Source organism: Melanostigma gelatinosum (assembly GCF_949748355.1).
Source record: "Melanostigma gelatinosum genome assembly, chromosome: 3".
Lineage (NCBI taxonomy): Eukaryota > Metazoa > Chordata > Actinopteri > Perciformes > Zoarcidae > Melanostigma > Melanostigma gelatinosum.
The window spans coordinates 19,820,786-19,836,823 of NC_136636.1; the positions used below are offsets into that span (position 1 = coordinate 19,820,786).

Consider the following 16,038-nt stretch of genomic DNA (forward strand, 5'->3'; position numbering starts at 1 on the left):
TGGTGCAACAATTAATGTTTTCTTTTTTTCAATTACAGGATTATTTAACACATTTAGAGGCTTTTTCTTTTTTTTTACAATTTTGAACATTTGTTCCTGACCGGTTATTACATTATACTTTGCAACAAGGTGACGCTGGCATCTTAATTGATAATACAGAGATGAGTAAATTCAATAAAGTCAGAACTAAACCAGACACAGAAGAATCAACTCGTGTACAATTACTGGCAAAATGAACAGACGCAGTCAGAGGCAGAGCAAGTGATATTCGGACATAAAAAGGTAAAATAACAACTTACTTTGTAGAATTTGTCTGTGCATGCCTGTTCACTTTGCCACCCGTCGGCAAATGTTGATGCATTTTAGAAATACTGTTACCTCCAGTATTACAGCAAGCCTCACGTCGCCCCAGCTGATTCCACTGCAACGTGTGCTGCTTTCACTTTTTTTGTTTGGCGTTTGAGAAGTGGACTATCGCACTGACTCATGACATCTTGTCGTGCAATTAGCGGCAACGAGTGTGCGGAACTGTGACCGGTGACGATCCCATTTACATTTCAATGTTGCTGGGGCGACGGTTGCCCCAGTGATATAGTGCCGAGGTGTCATCCCGTGGTAACAACTGCTGAGCTGCAGAGGCGTTGTATACACTGCAGGCACTTCGAGGCTGTAAATCACAGCTCCGTTTTTAGGAGGCCTTACAGACGTTTAACTCCGCCCCGCTGGATGTCTGTGGTGCACGGAGGGTTGACGTGGGACACATCGGGTCCCATCCCAAATATCCAGTGGGATCTTTTGTAATATAGACAAATAATTGAGCAGGTCAAAGAGAGGAATAGGATCATATTGGTAAATATATTCTACAGGGGACATCCTAAAAGGTACATACTGTTGTCAGTAACACACTGGTTAAAACTCACTCATCTGACTTGACAGTAGTTCGTATTAAAAACATGCCATTTTAGCGTCTTCTTTTTTTTTTTGTGTGATTTATTTATTATTGTGATGGAACAGGGCAGTGCCTCTAACTCCTTACTTCATTTTTGCACCAAAAATCTGCAACAAGGCTTTGTGGGAAACTCAAAAACCACAATTTTGCAGAGGGCTAACGTGAAGACACACGAACGAGTGGAATCGTTGCAGATGATGTTCACTAAATGTGCTCTTGAAAAAACTGTGGCCGCTGGAACAGTGTGGGAGGGCATCTTAAGAGTGGCTTCGCCATGTTGATACAACCTCAGCCAACATAATCAGTAACAATGCAGCAAGTGGACAGTAATGCTGAAGACAGGAGAGCAAACACTTTTTGTCTGAGGGTTTGGGGTGGTATTGGTGTGTGTGTGGGTGTGTGTGTCTGTGTGTGTTTGTGTATGTGAGATGGGGTCAGATTCGAGTCAGCTGGTGCCAAAAACTGGACGGCATGAAGCTTTCCATCTTGTCTGCGAAGAAACCCAGCGGTGCAAAGAGTGTGCTGAAGAACTGAGAGAGAGAAAAGCAAAATGAGCCTTAAAACCTCTTCCCCTTTGTTCTTTGACAATGTTTAAGTAGAACACGCTCACCATTTCCTCGAACACGTTATGCAACTCATGCAGTACATTCTACCTGAAAAGCAGCGATACTTTCAGAGCATTTGTGGAAAGCGTTGCTCAGACAATTCAATTTCCTTATCTGATTTCGGGATACACTTCATGTTATCGGACGATTGACTTGTTAGGAAGAATAATGACTTTGTCTCTACCAAATCAGTCAAATACGACTCGTACTTAGAGGGAACGGCTCAAACACTCATTTTCATGATTACCAGCAGGGAATATATGCACTTAGATGTAAGATTAGGACCTATCTTATACAGTGTAATAGCTATGTGTATAAGTCAGTGATGTAAGCTCGCTAGTAACAGTGAAATGTCCTCTAACATATTACAATATGGTTTCTCCCTGAAACGGCTTGAGGTGTGCGTGACACACTTGACACTTTAATAGCCTCATAAGTGGATCAGCCTGGCCAGACAAGTGCGAATCAAGTACGCCTCTAATCCCATTTAATATATGACGCATAATCAACTGCTACGCTATACATGTCTGGTGTCCATAAATAAAGGCAAGGCAGAGACCACCACCACCACCACCACAGACTGTCTTGGCTCATCTGTTCAAGAGCAGCAGATTCAGAGGAATCTGGTTTTCCTCAGGAGGCAGCGAGGTCCCTCCGTGTTCCTCCCTCACTGGCTTTCACACACTCCCATCTTGAACATTACGCAAACCAGGCTCACCGGGGCTGCTGTGAGAATCCTATCTGGCCTCAATCTTTCCCATAACAAAAGGAAGAGCACTAGACGTTCTCTGCGGCCTTGTTTTTACTACGTGTCCATGTAAAGGCAGGCCCTGATAAACAGTGGGACCATAAACAAAAGGGTTCGCCAAAGGAAGGGGTTTGCCAAACTAGCTAAAAACAGAGAGCGCAACACTTCTGTCATAAATAAACAGCAAAAGGAAGTCATGCGTGCGTTCAACTTCTTCGAAATTATGTTTGAAATATGTTGCTTATTAAGGGCGATAAGCTTGCATTATCCAACTGTGGTCACTGATCGCTTACGCTGGGCTACAGCTTGTTTTGGCGGGAAACACAGACTTTACAGGCCCACGACTCCCATGAGCCTCCAGTGTTACCGACAGTGATGGAAGGCAGCAATTACCAACGGGGCTTTAAAAGATTCAGGTTACAAACAACATGCATTTAAAGCACAGACCCAATCAGAGATTAACCGAAGATGTGAGCGGGCTGCCAACTTTACACACAAGTTCATCTCGTGTAAAGATGAAGCCGTGGACCGTCTGAATCAGCGTCTGTGAAATTGTACGGCAGAAAGCTTTGAGATGAAAATTGCAGCTGAAGAACTTACTGCTTTGGCAAAGACACCCATGAGCTCAGGGAACTGATGTGTGAGCATGGCCAGCATGGCAGTGAAGGAGCAAAGGCCCGCTGTGAAGAGGATGAAGAAGGGAAGCTCTTTCTTTGGGTACACGGACACCTCGTGGAACGCTGGAGCGAAAAAAAGACGAGGATGGTCAGAACAAGAGAGCGAGGCAAAGTCATAAACAAAGAAATAAAGCATTTTGAATCGACGTGGAGTTTGAATAGTGATTGAGTACGCAATCAAATTGTGAGCGACGAGGTACATTAATGGACTGCATGACGATGTATATACTTACAGGGCAGCAGTTCCCTATCTGCTGTTTCTGTGCATCCTGGGTAAGGGTAAAACAGGTGACCCTTCTCCAGAGGGTAGGGAATTATCCGGAAGGCTGTTAAAGCGGGCAAAGGCACAAAGAGGACATTTAAGGAAGATGAATAACACAACAGGTATGACTTAAACAGCCGACATAATCTTCAGTAAATCACTAAAGTAGCGAAATATCACACAGTGACAAGACACTAACGCGCTAATGAAATATAACATTCTTGAAAATGAAGAGCAGGAGAAGACACTGTGGGTCTCTGACGGCCCAGCTCCATTGAAAGGCTGTTTAATTGGGACTTCTGAACATGCATAGAACCGGGTGCACTCCCTCTCAACAGAACCAAAGGGAAATAAAAAGTATGATTTGGAACACTAAAATGAATACAACGCATTAACATTAAATAAAACAAACAGTGGCCGAACAGCGGTGGTATTGGATAGAAGCAGTAACAGTTACACATACTGCCCTCCCAGGTGCAGTGTAGTAGGTTTAAGGCTCCCTCTGCCCTCTTCCAGTGCTGCAGGTGGAAGAAAGCATATGCCACTGCCTCGCTGTCACCCCTCTTCAAGATGTGCTCTGGAGGAAGGATCAAGCTCTTCATCTCTAATAAGTACTGCAGACGGGGGGGGGGGGGGGGGGGAAAGAAATACACGACTTCTGGTCAGTATACACTGCAGTACGTTAATGCTTTGTGGACTCCTGAGCTCCGTAAAGACCAGCAGAGAAGTCTCGTTTAGGTGCACTGAAACACTGATAATGTCCGGTGATGAAACCAGCTTCAGTGGATTCACATCATTTTCCGTGTAATATTTTTATTCATACATTTCATTTGGTTGAGTATAGTTCTATATGAAGATGTGAATTTGGCCTGGACACTCGTGGGCTGAGTTGAACAGCACGTAATTGCAACGTCCACCGTTTGCAGGTTTGAGATTTTGTTGTTGTCCTACTCCTTTACCCTCCAGTCTTATCGCATGAATGAAAAATGCTGGACATTTTTTTTTTTAAACATTTTGCAAGCAAAAGGAACCCAAAATGTTTTTTTCTCAGGCAACCAAACTACAACTGAAGTCCCAGTGAATATTTGCATTCTGCGTGAGAAAGAGGCGACTCGAATACGGCGCTACATTATTTGTGCGAGGTCGGCAACTGTTAACGCAACAGTTGCCCCCTTGTGGTCAAAAAACGAATGAATGCAGCTTTAATGATTTCAATCACATCACGTCTCCTTGTTTCTCAGTCAGCACTTCACTTACTCTATTCTAATGGGCAATCCCCCCCCCCCCCCCGGCCAGCTCCCTGCAGGCTGAAAACATATTTTCTACATGTGAGGTATTCGTTGACAGCCTTATTTTGCAATTGTTCAAGGCGTGTGTGTGTGTGTGTGTGTGTGTGTGTGTGTGGGGACGCTTCCCAAAGCTCTCCGAGTGTGTGTTATTGTTACAGTACATTCATTCCACGAATGTGCAACACCCCCCCGCTCACCCCTCCTCTCTTTCTCTACTGTGTAAGTTGGTCCCAGTGAGTCAGTCGGTTCACTGTGCTGACAAAGGCCCACATCCCAGAGTTACGGCCTGTAGAGCAGGGCCCCGTGCCACGTAAGTGGTTCAGCAAAGTCGATCAAATGTCCTGTTAGCCAGCCTACATTAAGGAGATGGTTGATGTCAGGCTATCTCTGTTCCTGCAAGGCTGATCCGCTCTCAAACAGTCTCGTTAATTCGAACCAGACGATCAGATTCAGGATGATTGCGCGTGCCCGTCCTACGTCAAAATGGGGAAGCGTCGATCACCGAAACCATGATTTTCTAACAGTACAATGTCAAATAAAGTCAAAGAAAGAGCCGCTTTTTACTCCGCTGACGAGCAAGAGATGATCATGAACGCATATGAGGATTTCAAGACTATAATCACGGCAAAATATCAGACAAGTTGAATGCGTAAGTGTTGGGAAAATGTATCAGCTAATTGTAATGCCTCATCACCCCAACCAATCAGATGATATGTCTTTAAATGTGCCTGCTGGCAGTAGACTTCATGAATGCATCATCCAATGAGATCTATAGCGACAATAATGATCTCAACTCTTTCAGAATAAGTAGATAAAAACAAGCCCAAAGAGTATATAATTAATATGAGGATATATGTAGTGTATGCCCTTATGTATCATGTAGCCTACTATATATATATATGTGTATATACATGTATGTGTAGATTACCATATAGAACTAGTTTGAATATGTGTGTGTGAGAATCTGTTGATGGGCGGATCAGTACGTGTATTATTCATAATCAGACATTCAATCAATTGAAGCAGTGAAAATAAATAGTGTGTGATTCTCTCTATTCTTATCATGAGTCCACCTTCATCATGTTCTTCAATAATGATGTGCTGGTGTACTAATAACACTGTCATATCATTATGAGTGCTTTAACCTCCATGTATGCAACCAGCCATCAAGAGGACATGGGAGCAAGTAAACACTAAGCACACACACAATTCAGAATGGTAGTCAATACAATATGTGCCATGGTGATGAAATGAACACATCCATAAGTTTATTAAGCGCTAAATAAACTTTGCGAACAGCACGGCATGCAGCGGCTTTCCCCATGTTCTCCGCATCGCAGACACTGTACAACAACGTAGCACTCGCAGAACAGCGCAAGGCTGCATCCAGTCTGTGAGACAGTCAGTGCTCGGCTGCAGCGTGTGGTGTTCAATGTATGGCTCGAGAAGGTCTGTAAATGATTCCTTGTCAGCAGAATCGACAGCGCTCGTATAGGAAGTCATCATGATGTGATAACGGATCTTGGCGATGTGGAAGAACTCTCTCCCTATAAAACGCTAATCCAACTAATATCCTCCTTCATCAGTGGATCTCTGAGGAAGGGAGCTGCACATTAATGCAATAGAGGCTTCTTAGTTTGCTCAGCTGCTTTTAAGGATCACCGTGTGTCTCACTTTACATGCATTTCATGAACTCCCGTATAACCCCCAGTATATGCGCAAGCGCATTAGACTACCGTATATGACAGGAGCTGCCATGATTTCCGGGGGAGTGACCAGCTTATCCAGCTACCTTCACTGAGCCTGCGCTGGAGCAGGTTCAAGCTTTTGGATGTGTTGCCATGGTGATTTTGCCGAACTTGCTTCGTGGAACCGAAAAGCCTGATCTACGTCATCTTATCCTGAAAAGTATCCGGCTAACTAAGTTAGACACGTACGTGGCACGGGGCCCAGGTATGCCTTCTGAAATAACAGAAAACAAGCATCTAGAAATAACAACGCGAGCGTATCGTGTGCTGCTTCTCTGTCATATATATATTTGTAATTAAGGTCTGTCCGTAGAGGAGTCATTAATAGGTGTACGCTGACTTTGTTGACATGCCGCTCTATGTACTTTATGTCTGTGGTGCCCAGTGTGGCATGGGTCCGTGTTCAACAAAAACCTGTGTGCGGGGGGCCCCCCCTGGGCTGGATTCCCAGGCGGCCAGCTTCACAGCGCTCTGGATCTCAGACCGACACTTTGGGAAGGTTACCCCACAGCTAATCCTGTCTAATCCCCTCCATGGTCACAGGCTCAGCCAGCCATCCATCCAGCCAGCCAGACAGCCAGCCAGACCATGCCGCTTCACCCATCTCCCCCTGCCTTACCCTCTTTCTCCACTCTCACTCTCATGATCACAGCGTGGCCGGGGCTCCTCCACCTGGCTCATCCCGGCCTTCCTCCGACCCTCTTTCGTGCTCCTTTAGCTTGCGAGATGTGAGCCTGGGTCCCATCGTGTCCCCTGGTTCATCAGTCTTTGGCAACGTCAGCCATGTCAATGTCCTCACTCTGCTTTCTCTACCTCATTGCTGAACTGCGGCCAATATTCGTGAAACATTTCTGTATATTGTGCTCTGTACAGGCCCACCCTCACCCCTCTGTTGTGTGCTCCTCACTCGCCACCTCCCGACTCGGACTAAAAGCTCAATCAGGCACGCAACCACCCAACAGGTGTGAACACCACTCGTTCCCGCAGACTGTCATGTCTTCCAGCCTGTTCTCTTGCCAACATCCTCTGTAGCCGCTACAACGCTCGGCAGCTCGAGACAACCAGAAGCTGCTCGTTTCACCCTCTCACTTACGCTGTCCGGCTTACGTAAAAAATCAGCTCTCTCTGCTCCAGCCAAGACATTTGACTGTCCGCCTTCATCCTCCTCACCATTTCGCTCTCCTTTCTTTTCCGAGCACAAACCTTCCACCATCCTCTACTCCCCCCCGGCATCGGTGTCGAGGCAGCCAGCCAGCTCAAGAGGAAACCTGCCGCTTCTCTGCTGCGGCAACTGATGAAACGACGCGCAGTCGTTTTATGCTAACGCTTAAGGACACGCGTGAAGCATGACGAGTAGGGAAGGAGATCTTAATTTGGTGGCCAATCCTGAATTTCAGATTTGATCATTTTTGACGATCTGATAGCGAGACAATTTGTTATTGTGGGTCAACTGGGATATTGTACTACCTCCATGTTATTCTGTTGCTGACAATGAATGAGCAGCATACGGCAGCCATGTAGATCTGGGTCCTCTGTGGTTTAAGAATAACCATTTAGAGAGGCTGGCTGCTCAGCTGTCCTTCCTTGCATGCCACGCCATTAGACCCGGTGACACCTCAGTCCTCTGTACTGGCCGACCGCACAGCCCAACACCCCCCCCCCCCCCCCCGTTCCTCGGTCCGCTTCTCCACTCCCTGTCGTCTCTTTGATGGAGGGATTGAGTTTCATGTGTTCTCCTTTTATCCCTGGGCAGTCATAAGCCCAGAGCATAACTCACAAGCTGCCTTCTGATTCTAATCTGCAGCACTTTGCTTCTCACAATGGGACGCACAGGCAACAATGACATCAGCCGTGTAGTTGCTCGATATGGGTCGGACAAACATACACTTGTACAGTGAAATAAAACAGGTGATGCAGATTAAGAATCTCATCGTCAGTAAAAAACAGCTACTAGCTACTCCAACCTCTACTGAGGACAGCGGCGGATAACTCACAGCGTTGATTCCAAAGTGGGCCAGGACGAGGCAATTCCTTCAGACTCCCTTTGCCTCGTCTGAATCAAACCTCATCCGTCTTAATTTAGAGCAAACCCTCGACTGCTGCTCCGTCTCAAATTGCAAACCAAAAAAAGCCAATTTCAGAGGTAAACTTAGCAACGGTCTGCATTTTGTGAGTCTTGACGGGCCATCTATGAGAACATGCCAACCAGAATGGGGTTGTCAATGGCGATGACAAACCGCCTTCCAAAGTGGAGTAAACTAGCAAAGGGAGATGGGATGGAGTCACCCAGACTGCCTCAAAGTGAACGCGTACGGACCAAAGTGGTGCTAAATGTAAATGTGCACCAGATTCAGACAGCAGGAACACTTGATCAGCTGTCCAAGCATCTGGCACACTGTCAGTTTGTTAACCACTGGCTGGTAGACAGGCTGATTGGAATGGACAGACAGATGGAGAACGGGGTGGCGGAGGAGGAGGACAAATAGAGAAAGACAAGAAGATGAGGAGGGGAGGGAAATAGAAGGGGGGGTGCACTGAAACAGACTGCATGACTGCATGTGTGGGTTTAGTGTATCTTTTTGAGCAGTTTGAATGGACTCATGTGACGAAGCCTTGTGTGATATTCAGATATAATCACCTTGGCATGCTTGATAACAAACAAACAAACAAATACACACACACACACACACACACACACTTGACCTAACATTGTTCCTTCATTACTCCACTTCTTATTTATTTTTTTACTTGATTCAGTGCAACACTGGTATCTCTTTTGGCCTTTCTATAGCAACACAAACACACACGGACTTTGCTGTTGATTCATCTTTGATGCAATTCCTGCTGCCTTACACTGATATATACATCAGTATACATATACTGTATATTTTATATATATATATATATATATAAATTTGTATCTTCAATAATGTCATGTTTTATAGCAAAAACTGAAACACATTATAAACCATAACGTAATGATTTATACGGTCAAGTATCATAATTGCTGGTCACTCACGGAATTTATTCCCATAGTTTTAATACATTATAATATTTTTATAATAGAGTAATACCTTTTATAATGCATTATAATGTCATAAGTTACTTTAAATGATCATTGTTTTAGTACAGTCAATCTATGCAAGAAAAACAAACATTTTAAAATGAACTATTACTTAACTGAAAGCAAACAATGACCACTTAGATTACAGTTATAATTACATTAAAATGCATAATAACTATAGTTATAATGCATGACAAAATATGATAATGAATTACAACTCTGTGAATTATACTACACTATCATCCTTGCAAAAGTGACCAGCAATCATTAAGTATTACGAAACTTGACCGTATAAGTAATTTAAAATGCTTTATAATGTGTTATAATTGATGTTATGAAGCATTATGAATATTCATGAGTGCTTATCAATATAATACGGTACTATAAGCTGATTATAACACATTACAAGTATTTCTATAATGCATTATAGACATGGGCGACATAGAAAGCGTCACCTTTATTTATTATCAGCTACAAGGAAAATACATTTGTTTGAAAAGTCACATTAGAAATGAAGCGGCGTAAAATAAGATTCACGACTTTTTGTTACGTTACTGTACTGAATAGACTCGAATGGATTGATCACTGATGAAGGTGTTCATTAGTTGAAACCCGACATGTCCGTGATGGTGTTATTTTCTTAGATGATGACTTTCTTAAATAAGTCAACTCTACAGTATTTCTGGATAAAGCCCTTTACAGAGCCTTCTTAACAGAAGGCCACAGGTGCACAGGTCACAGGTGCACTCGTCATGCCAGACAACACAAAGCAACAACCCCCCCCTCTTTCCCCACTGTTACATTTTCACATACAGCAGGTCAAAAAACGTAACACAACTCTGTTATGAGGCCTGAGTAAGTACCAGATGCCAGTCAAACGCTGAAAGATGAGCCTCCCAATAACCCTTCTGTGAAAGGTGTGTTACAAACGCCCTGAAGTTGACAGTGGTGGCCAACATCAGACTCTCTGTTTGGCTCCAACAGGGGATGAGGGAACATGAGAGGATAAGAAACAGGATGAGGGTACGTGATGAGAGGAGAGAGGATGGCTGCCTCTGGGCACAGTGGGGAGGGAGCAGTTGGAACGACATTGAAAATGAGGGCCCTCACTTTAAAAAAAATCAAAGGCTGGATCAAAGTGCTGGCTGACACCCCTGCACCAACGCCCCCTCACACACACACACACACACACACACACACACACACACACACACACAGATTCTCTTTCCGCCTCTCAGTCCGTGAGATGAAACAACACCACACTACAAAGGCTAATCGGAGACAAACCTCTGCTGCAACTAGTTGTGTATGACTGTGTGTGTGTGTGTGTGTGTGTGTGTGTGTGTGTGTGTGTGTGTGTGTGTGTGTGTGTGTGTGTGTGTGTGTGTGTGTGTGTGTGTGCGCATGTGTGACATCTAATCCTGTGGGAACTGATGGGAAAGGCCAGAGAGATATCCAGTTGTAGTCCCATGTTCTCCCTGGTTCAGTTCTATAGAGAGCTGCTCTGCACAGGGACCAGTCTGTTGTATGTTTACAGTTGATCTTTTTTTACACTATCAGTTAAAACACACAATGCATGTATAAATCCAAAAATATGACTTCTTGTAACAGTAGTTGATGATCAGAGCGAATGTTTTCTATATTGTCGCATTTAATTGTTTTGAATTGATAAATACTGAATACAATAATCACCCAAATTACTGAAATAGAGACATAATAGACAAATACACATGCAGCTGTAAGTACTTATGGTGACACGTCAGGTGTGATCGAATGAATTAAGAGCTAAGTATTAAGACCAACACTGACACCTGCTGTTGGGACACTATACGTCATGTCTGGATGGAGGCATCTGCTCTCTTTAAGCTCCATTAGGTCGCACCACCTGTTACTGCAGACACACCTCACCTAGAATTGTCTGACTGATTGTTCTGCATGTGAACGTGACGCATGGCAGACATGTGAAACCTGTGTGATCAGACTATAGAACGATAGAAAAATCCACCCAAACCACTTGCAGCATAGCAGCTGCGTCGATGGAAATATACTGGAACTGTTGCAGCTGCTGTTGGGTGGCGGCAGCGAAGGCGCCCTGCTGCTGCAGAGGGAACGCCGCCTGCAGGATCAGCTGGGTGGACTGGTTTCCGTGAAGAAGCCACGAGTAGGAAATACGCCGACTTCCTACTACGCCGGCTTCCCACCTCGCACACATTTTTATTGAGAGTGTGGAAACATGCGGCCCGAAACATAGACTTAACTCAAAAACAAGTCTTTGGTAATTGCGGAACAGGAGCGGGAACAAGCCCAGCATTAAGTGATCAATGGGTCATTATTGTTACGAGTCTAATAACTGACCTTTGGCACGTGTGGATTGAACTCAACAGCTCTGTGTATGGCCTCCACAGCATTCATCTCTGCTGTGCTCAGCCCTCGCCGTGACGCGGCCTCTGGAGAGAACCTGAGACAAATGAAACACGTTTAAGAGACACTCATGTTGAATTGTATGCAAGGCTGAAAAGATATATTTAAACCTATATGAACACGTACTTATCTGATACAGCCCGTGCTTTCAACAGTGCAGATGTGTAGCATATAGTGGCTGATTTTGGCAAGCTGATGTCTACAATGGAAGAAGAAATTGGGGTCATGTGACATGTGTCATACATTTTCAAGATCGATTCAATGGCTCCGAGCTCGGTTCTGTCCGAACACAATACGATGACGTGAAAATATTATTATTGCGTTCAGTGTTACCGTCGTATTTGGCGAGGACTGCTTGGACATCGGCATATGCCTGAAGCTCTAGAAGGGCCTCCAAGAGGTTTTCATGTATATTTAACATTCCCAAAAGTGGGAACTCCTTCATTAACTGTAAAGAGAAGAAACACCATACATCAACAATACAATTTGTCAGTAGTACTACTGTCCTGCCATTGTTCTAAATACAGTAAATACCCTATGTTGCCTCCGGTACTCAGTTGCATGCGTAATTCCACAAATCACACACTATAGCAATCAGCATTTTGAGGCGCTGCTCTGAAGGAGTCAAGTTTTTGGACAGAAACTCACATCTCTCATCATTTTCACCGCTTCTTTAATCCGACCCAGCTTGCGTGCACACATTGCCAGTCTGCGTTTTATGTACACCAGTAAGTTGATGTCTTTTCCAGCTGTGGATGGCAAAAAAAGAAAAGATGAGACGTTTTGATGCACAAAAGGCTCAACAATCCATAGACGTTAAAAACATGATAAATATGGATTGATTTGTTTTATTATGTATGATACGTGTGCAGAGAAAAAGCACGGACGTATTGATGGACTGTACACACACTTGGGATTACATCCTGAATCACAGGTAGGCGTGAACAGATGTGGTCTATTCTATTTATAACACAATTAGTGGAGTTGCTCAATGTGCATTTTGAAGTGCTGCACAGCACCGGGTGTGTAGCAGTACATTGGGTGTAGTTGTTCCTCAACTGGTTAGCTATCTTGCTGCTATTGTGCCTCACGGTTCAGTCATTGTGAGTACCGGTACTTCATGCAGATTTGAATCCATCCTTACCGATACTTAGTGCTTTTTTGAAGAGGCGCTCAGCTTCTGTGATGGTTGTTGCTTCTTCCTCTGCTAAAAGCACATACGCTGCAGCACACCTGCACACAGATGTGATGTTTGCATGCACATGAAAAAATGTAAAACCGCCCATAAAATGACTAAATTAATGTATATGTGCTATTCAGCAACAACAGTTTTAGAAGTTACAGTATTGTGTTTATAGACACAGTATTTAAGAGGAAAATATGTAAGTGTGGAAGAGCAGCACTCACTCTTGGTTCATTTCTATGGCCTGGTAAGCTGCTCTGATCCTGGCTTGAGGATTTCTCTCCCTCCAGGCTTTCTGCATCACTGTTGAGACATGATGTGACTTATTACAGATGTGACCAGACGACATATTTAATTGCAGACGTCCAAGTCAACAGAAAACCACAACAAAAAATAAAAAGCAGTTCCATTTGAACATTTATAAAGTGCCAAAGAAATCTCTTCCAACGGAATATGCTGGCAGTCTTTTGCTTGTACGGTCGAAACGGATTCAGTCTGTATTTGATTCAAACTCACCAGCATCTTCTGGTCTTATCTGCGGAGTGTCTCCTGTGAAGAAGGTCTGGTGGTCTTGAGCAGACAGGTTCATATCGTAGTATGTTAAGGGTTCCTTCCCTGTTACCCAGGTGTACCTGTAGTGTAAGATGTAAAAACAAGTTTTGCTACAATTTCATGCTCCACAATGAATAAAATAAAATTAAACCAAATTCCTCTTCACCAAAAGTTACAAAGTATTTATAAACAGACATTATGAACCATCCATTTTAAAGTACTATTAGATGCCTTCCTTCTACTCAGCTCAATAAATACCCAAGTCACACATACCTGTTGTATTCCGCTCCTCTGAACAGATTCAACGGGTTCCTCCAGACCTTACACTCTGCCGAAAGGATGACATTGATGTTAGTGCTTGTGGTATTATGAGTAGTATCGCTGGTATAGTTTGGATTACATACATATCTACCTGAAACACTGGGCCTAGGCTCTGCCTCTCCATTGACTGATGCAAACAGACCAGTAGAGGAGCTGCTCTCCACTCCACCCAGAAGAGGACGCAGGTGGCTCACTGACACTTGCTCAATGAACGAGGTCCCGTATTTACGAAAATACCACCACTCAAATATCTGCGGGGAGAACACACACGGTGACGACATGCTTTACAAAAATGTCTGAGTTATATCTTAGTGGCAATTGCTATCATATCACTAGAACAGTGGTTTCTTTTTCATGTCATGCCCTCCCTGTGGAAGCTGCAAAAAAAAATGGATTAACTTGTGCACCTTAAACTCTGTCCACACTGCCGTAAAACACAAAGCTCTGCGGCTACAATCCCAATGAATTAGAGAGCAAGACAGGCGCATCATTTTGTTTTTCAGCATGAATCTGTCCATCTTGTACATTACATGGCATTTATCCCTCTGCATTAGTCTTGCTAACCCGAATTAACGCAACCGTGCCAACATTAAAGCACTTGTGTTTGTTTATTGCTCCCAAATAATTCAAGTGAATTCAACTTTTTATCTGCTTCATAATATTGTGTCTCCCTTTCAATGGCTTTGCACCTTCCCGTATTAGGAACAACAGCAATGGGTCTAATATCATTATTTTTCATTTCAGTCTTGTATTTAATAGTGACACTTCTCTAAAACTATGCTTCCACCCACGCGTGTCTAATCTTGGATTCCCGAATACGAATTTGAAAGTTAAGACGAGGTTACTGCATATTGTGTCTGCTAAGAGGCCTACGAGCAAATATAATTTTACAAAGGGGTGATTATTTAACATGTATTAGACGGTGTGAGGAATAACTGAGACGATAACTCACAAGGATGAGTCCAGAGATGAGAGAAGAGGTTCCAGTGAGAGCCACATAGAATTTGGGGGTCAGTGTATTCAAAAACACTGAGGCTGAAAGAAGAAGAAGAAGAAGAGGCGACAGTCAGGATAGTGTCATAGTAGAACCAGAACTGAGAGAAGGCAGTGTCCACTGTTGTGACCATGCACTAAAATATGCCGGTGCCAACAGAATAAAAACAAACATTGGAAGTGGGTCTCGAATAGCAGGTGACATGTAGCCACATACAGTATCTTGACTATACGATGAGCGAAGAAGCCTACAACAATACAACAATAACCTACCGAATTATGACTACATCCTGCTGTCAGAAAATAATACATCAAAGACGCAATAGATATGTAAAAACTCGATTTAAATACAACCAGAGAGTCGCTACTATTTGTGCTTGAATGAGTCCGACACCGAACTGTCAAACCAACAGCTCGCGCTTGCTGTCAGCTAAAGCCAGATACCCGAAGGCTAACAATAGCTAGCTAGCCGCTGCATTAATTCACCTGAGGTAAGAGATTCCTGCAGTTTCAGCGGGCTCCACAGGACGTATATCATGATCAGCACCATGCCGAACCAAATGAAGCACACGTAGGTCCATGACCAAGAGAGCCAAGACTTTAATTTCTCTGTAAATCCGAGAGATTGGGGATTACTGCCAGCGGTGTCCTCCATGTTTCTCCGGATGCCTGTAAACAGAGGGGTCACGTGATCACGAAGGAAGATGACTTCTATTTTGAAATTTCTACAAAGATCCGTTTCCGGGGGACAAACGAAAAAATATATAATCATAATTTTGTCCACGAATAGTTTTGTTCACTCATCATTGAGTTCATACAAATGTCTTGCAGCTGAGTTTGAGATAAATCAAAGCTTGTGTCTGCTTTTCGAGGCTAAGTGACAAAATATGTCCAAAAAAAAGACATTAATTGCATAGGGGCCGATTCTAGAATTTTTAATATTTAATGTTAATTATTTAATTGACGAAGTGAGTTATTTAATCTGACTCTTAATCAGTTTAGTAATACAAGTAAGTAACCCACTGTACTTGAGTGAGTAGGACTTTAAGCAACATGTATATTCATTTTTGGGGTGACCTGTCCCTTTAAGTAATTAGTGAGTAATAGCAAGGAGTACTTCTTCCACCCTCCTTTTAATATCAGGGCTTCAGATAACAATTATCAAGATTTTGTATGATTATTTTGTTCAATCAGTTTAGCATTTATTTTGAAAAAAGATAGACATA

General features: G+C 43.5%; 1 protein-coding gene across 2 annotated transcripts; it reads right to left on the reverse strand.

The window, feature by feature from the left end:
- Positions 1-1,245: 1,245 nt before the first annotated feature.
- LOC306797617 (suppressor of tumorigenicity 7 protein-like) lies at positions 1,246-15,467 on the reverse strand (the record flags this gene model as incomplete). Of its 2 annotated transcripts, none has more annotated exons than XM_079296984.1 (15): positions 1,246-1,479; positions 2,903-3,042; positions 3,213-3,305; positions 3,705-3,855; positions 11,698-11,800; positions 11,890-11,962; positions 12,097-12,211; positions 12,412-12,512; positions 12,908-12,996; positions 13,171-13,249; positions 13,463-13,578; positions 13,772-13,826; positions 13,911-14,070; positions 14,772-14,854; positions 15,299-15,467. In XM_079296984.1, the coding sequence occupies 15 exons, from the start codon at positions 15,465-15,467 to the stop codon at positions 1,384-1,386; spliced, it is 1,623 nt and encodes a 540-aa protein (XP_079153110.1). In that variant the 3' UTR covers positions 1,246-1,383. The 2 variants fall into 2 exon arrangements, with proteins under 2 accessions (XP_079153110.1, XP_079153109.1); XM_079296983.1 differs by having other exon boundaries at positions 3,699-3,855.
- Positions 15,468-16,038: the final 571 nt, after the last annotated feature.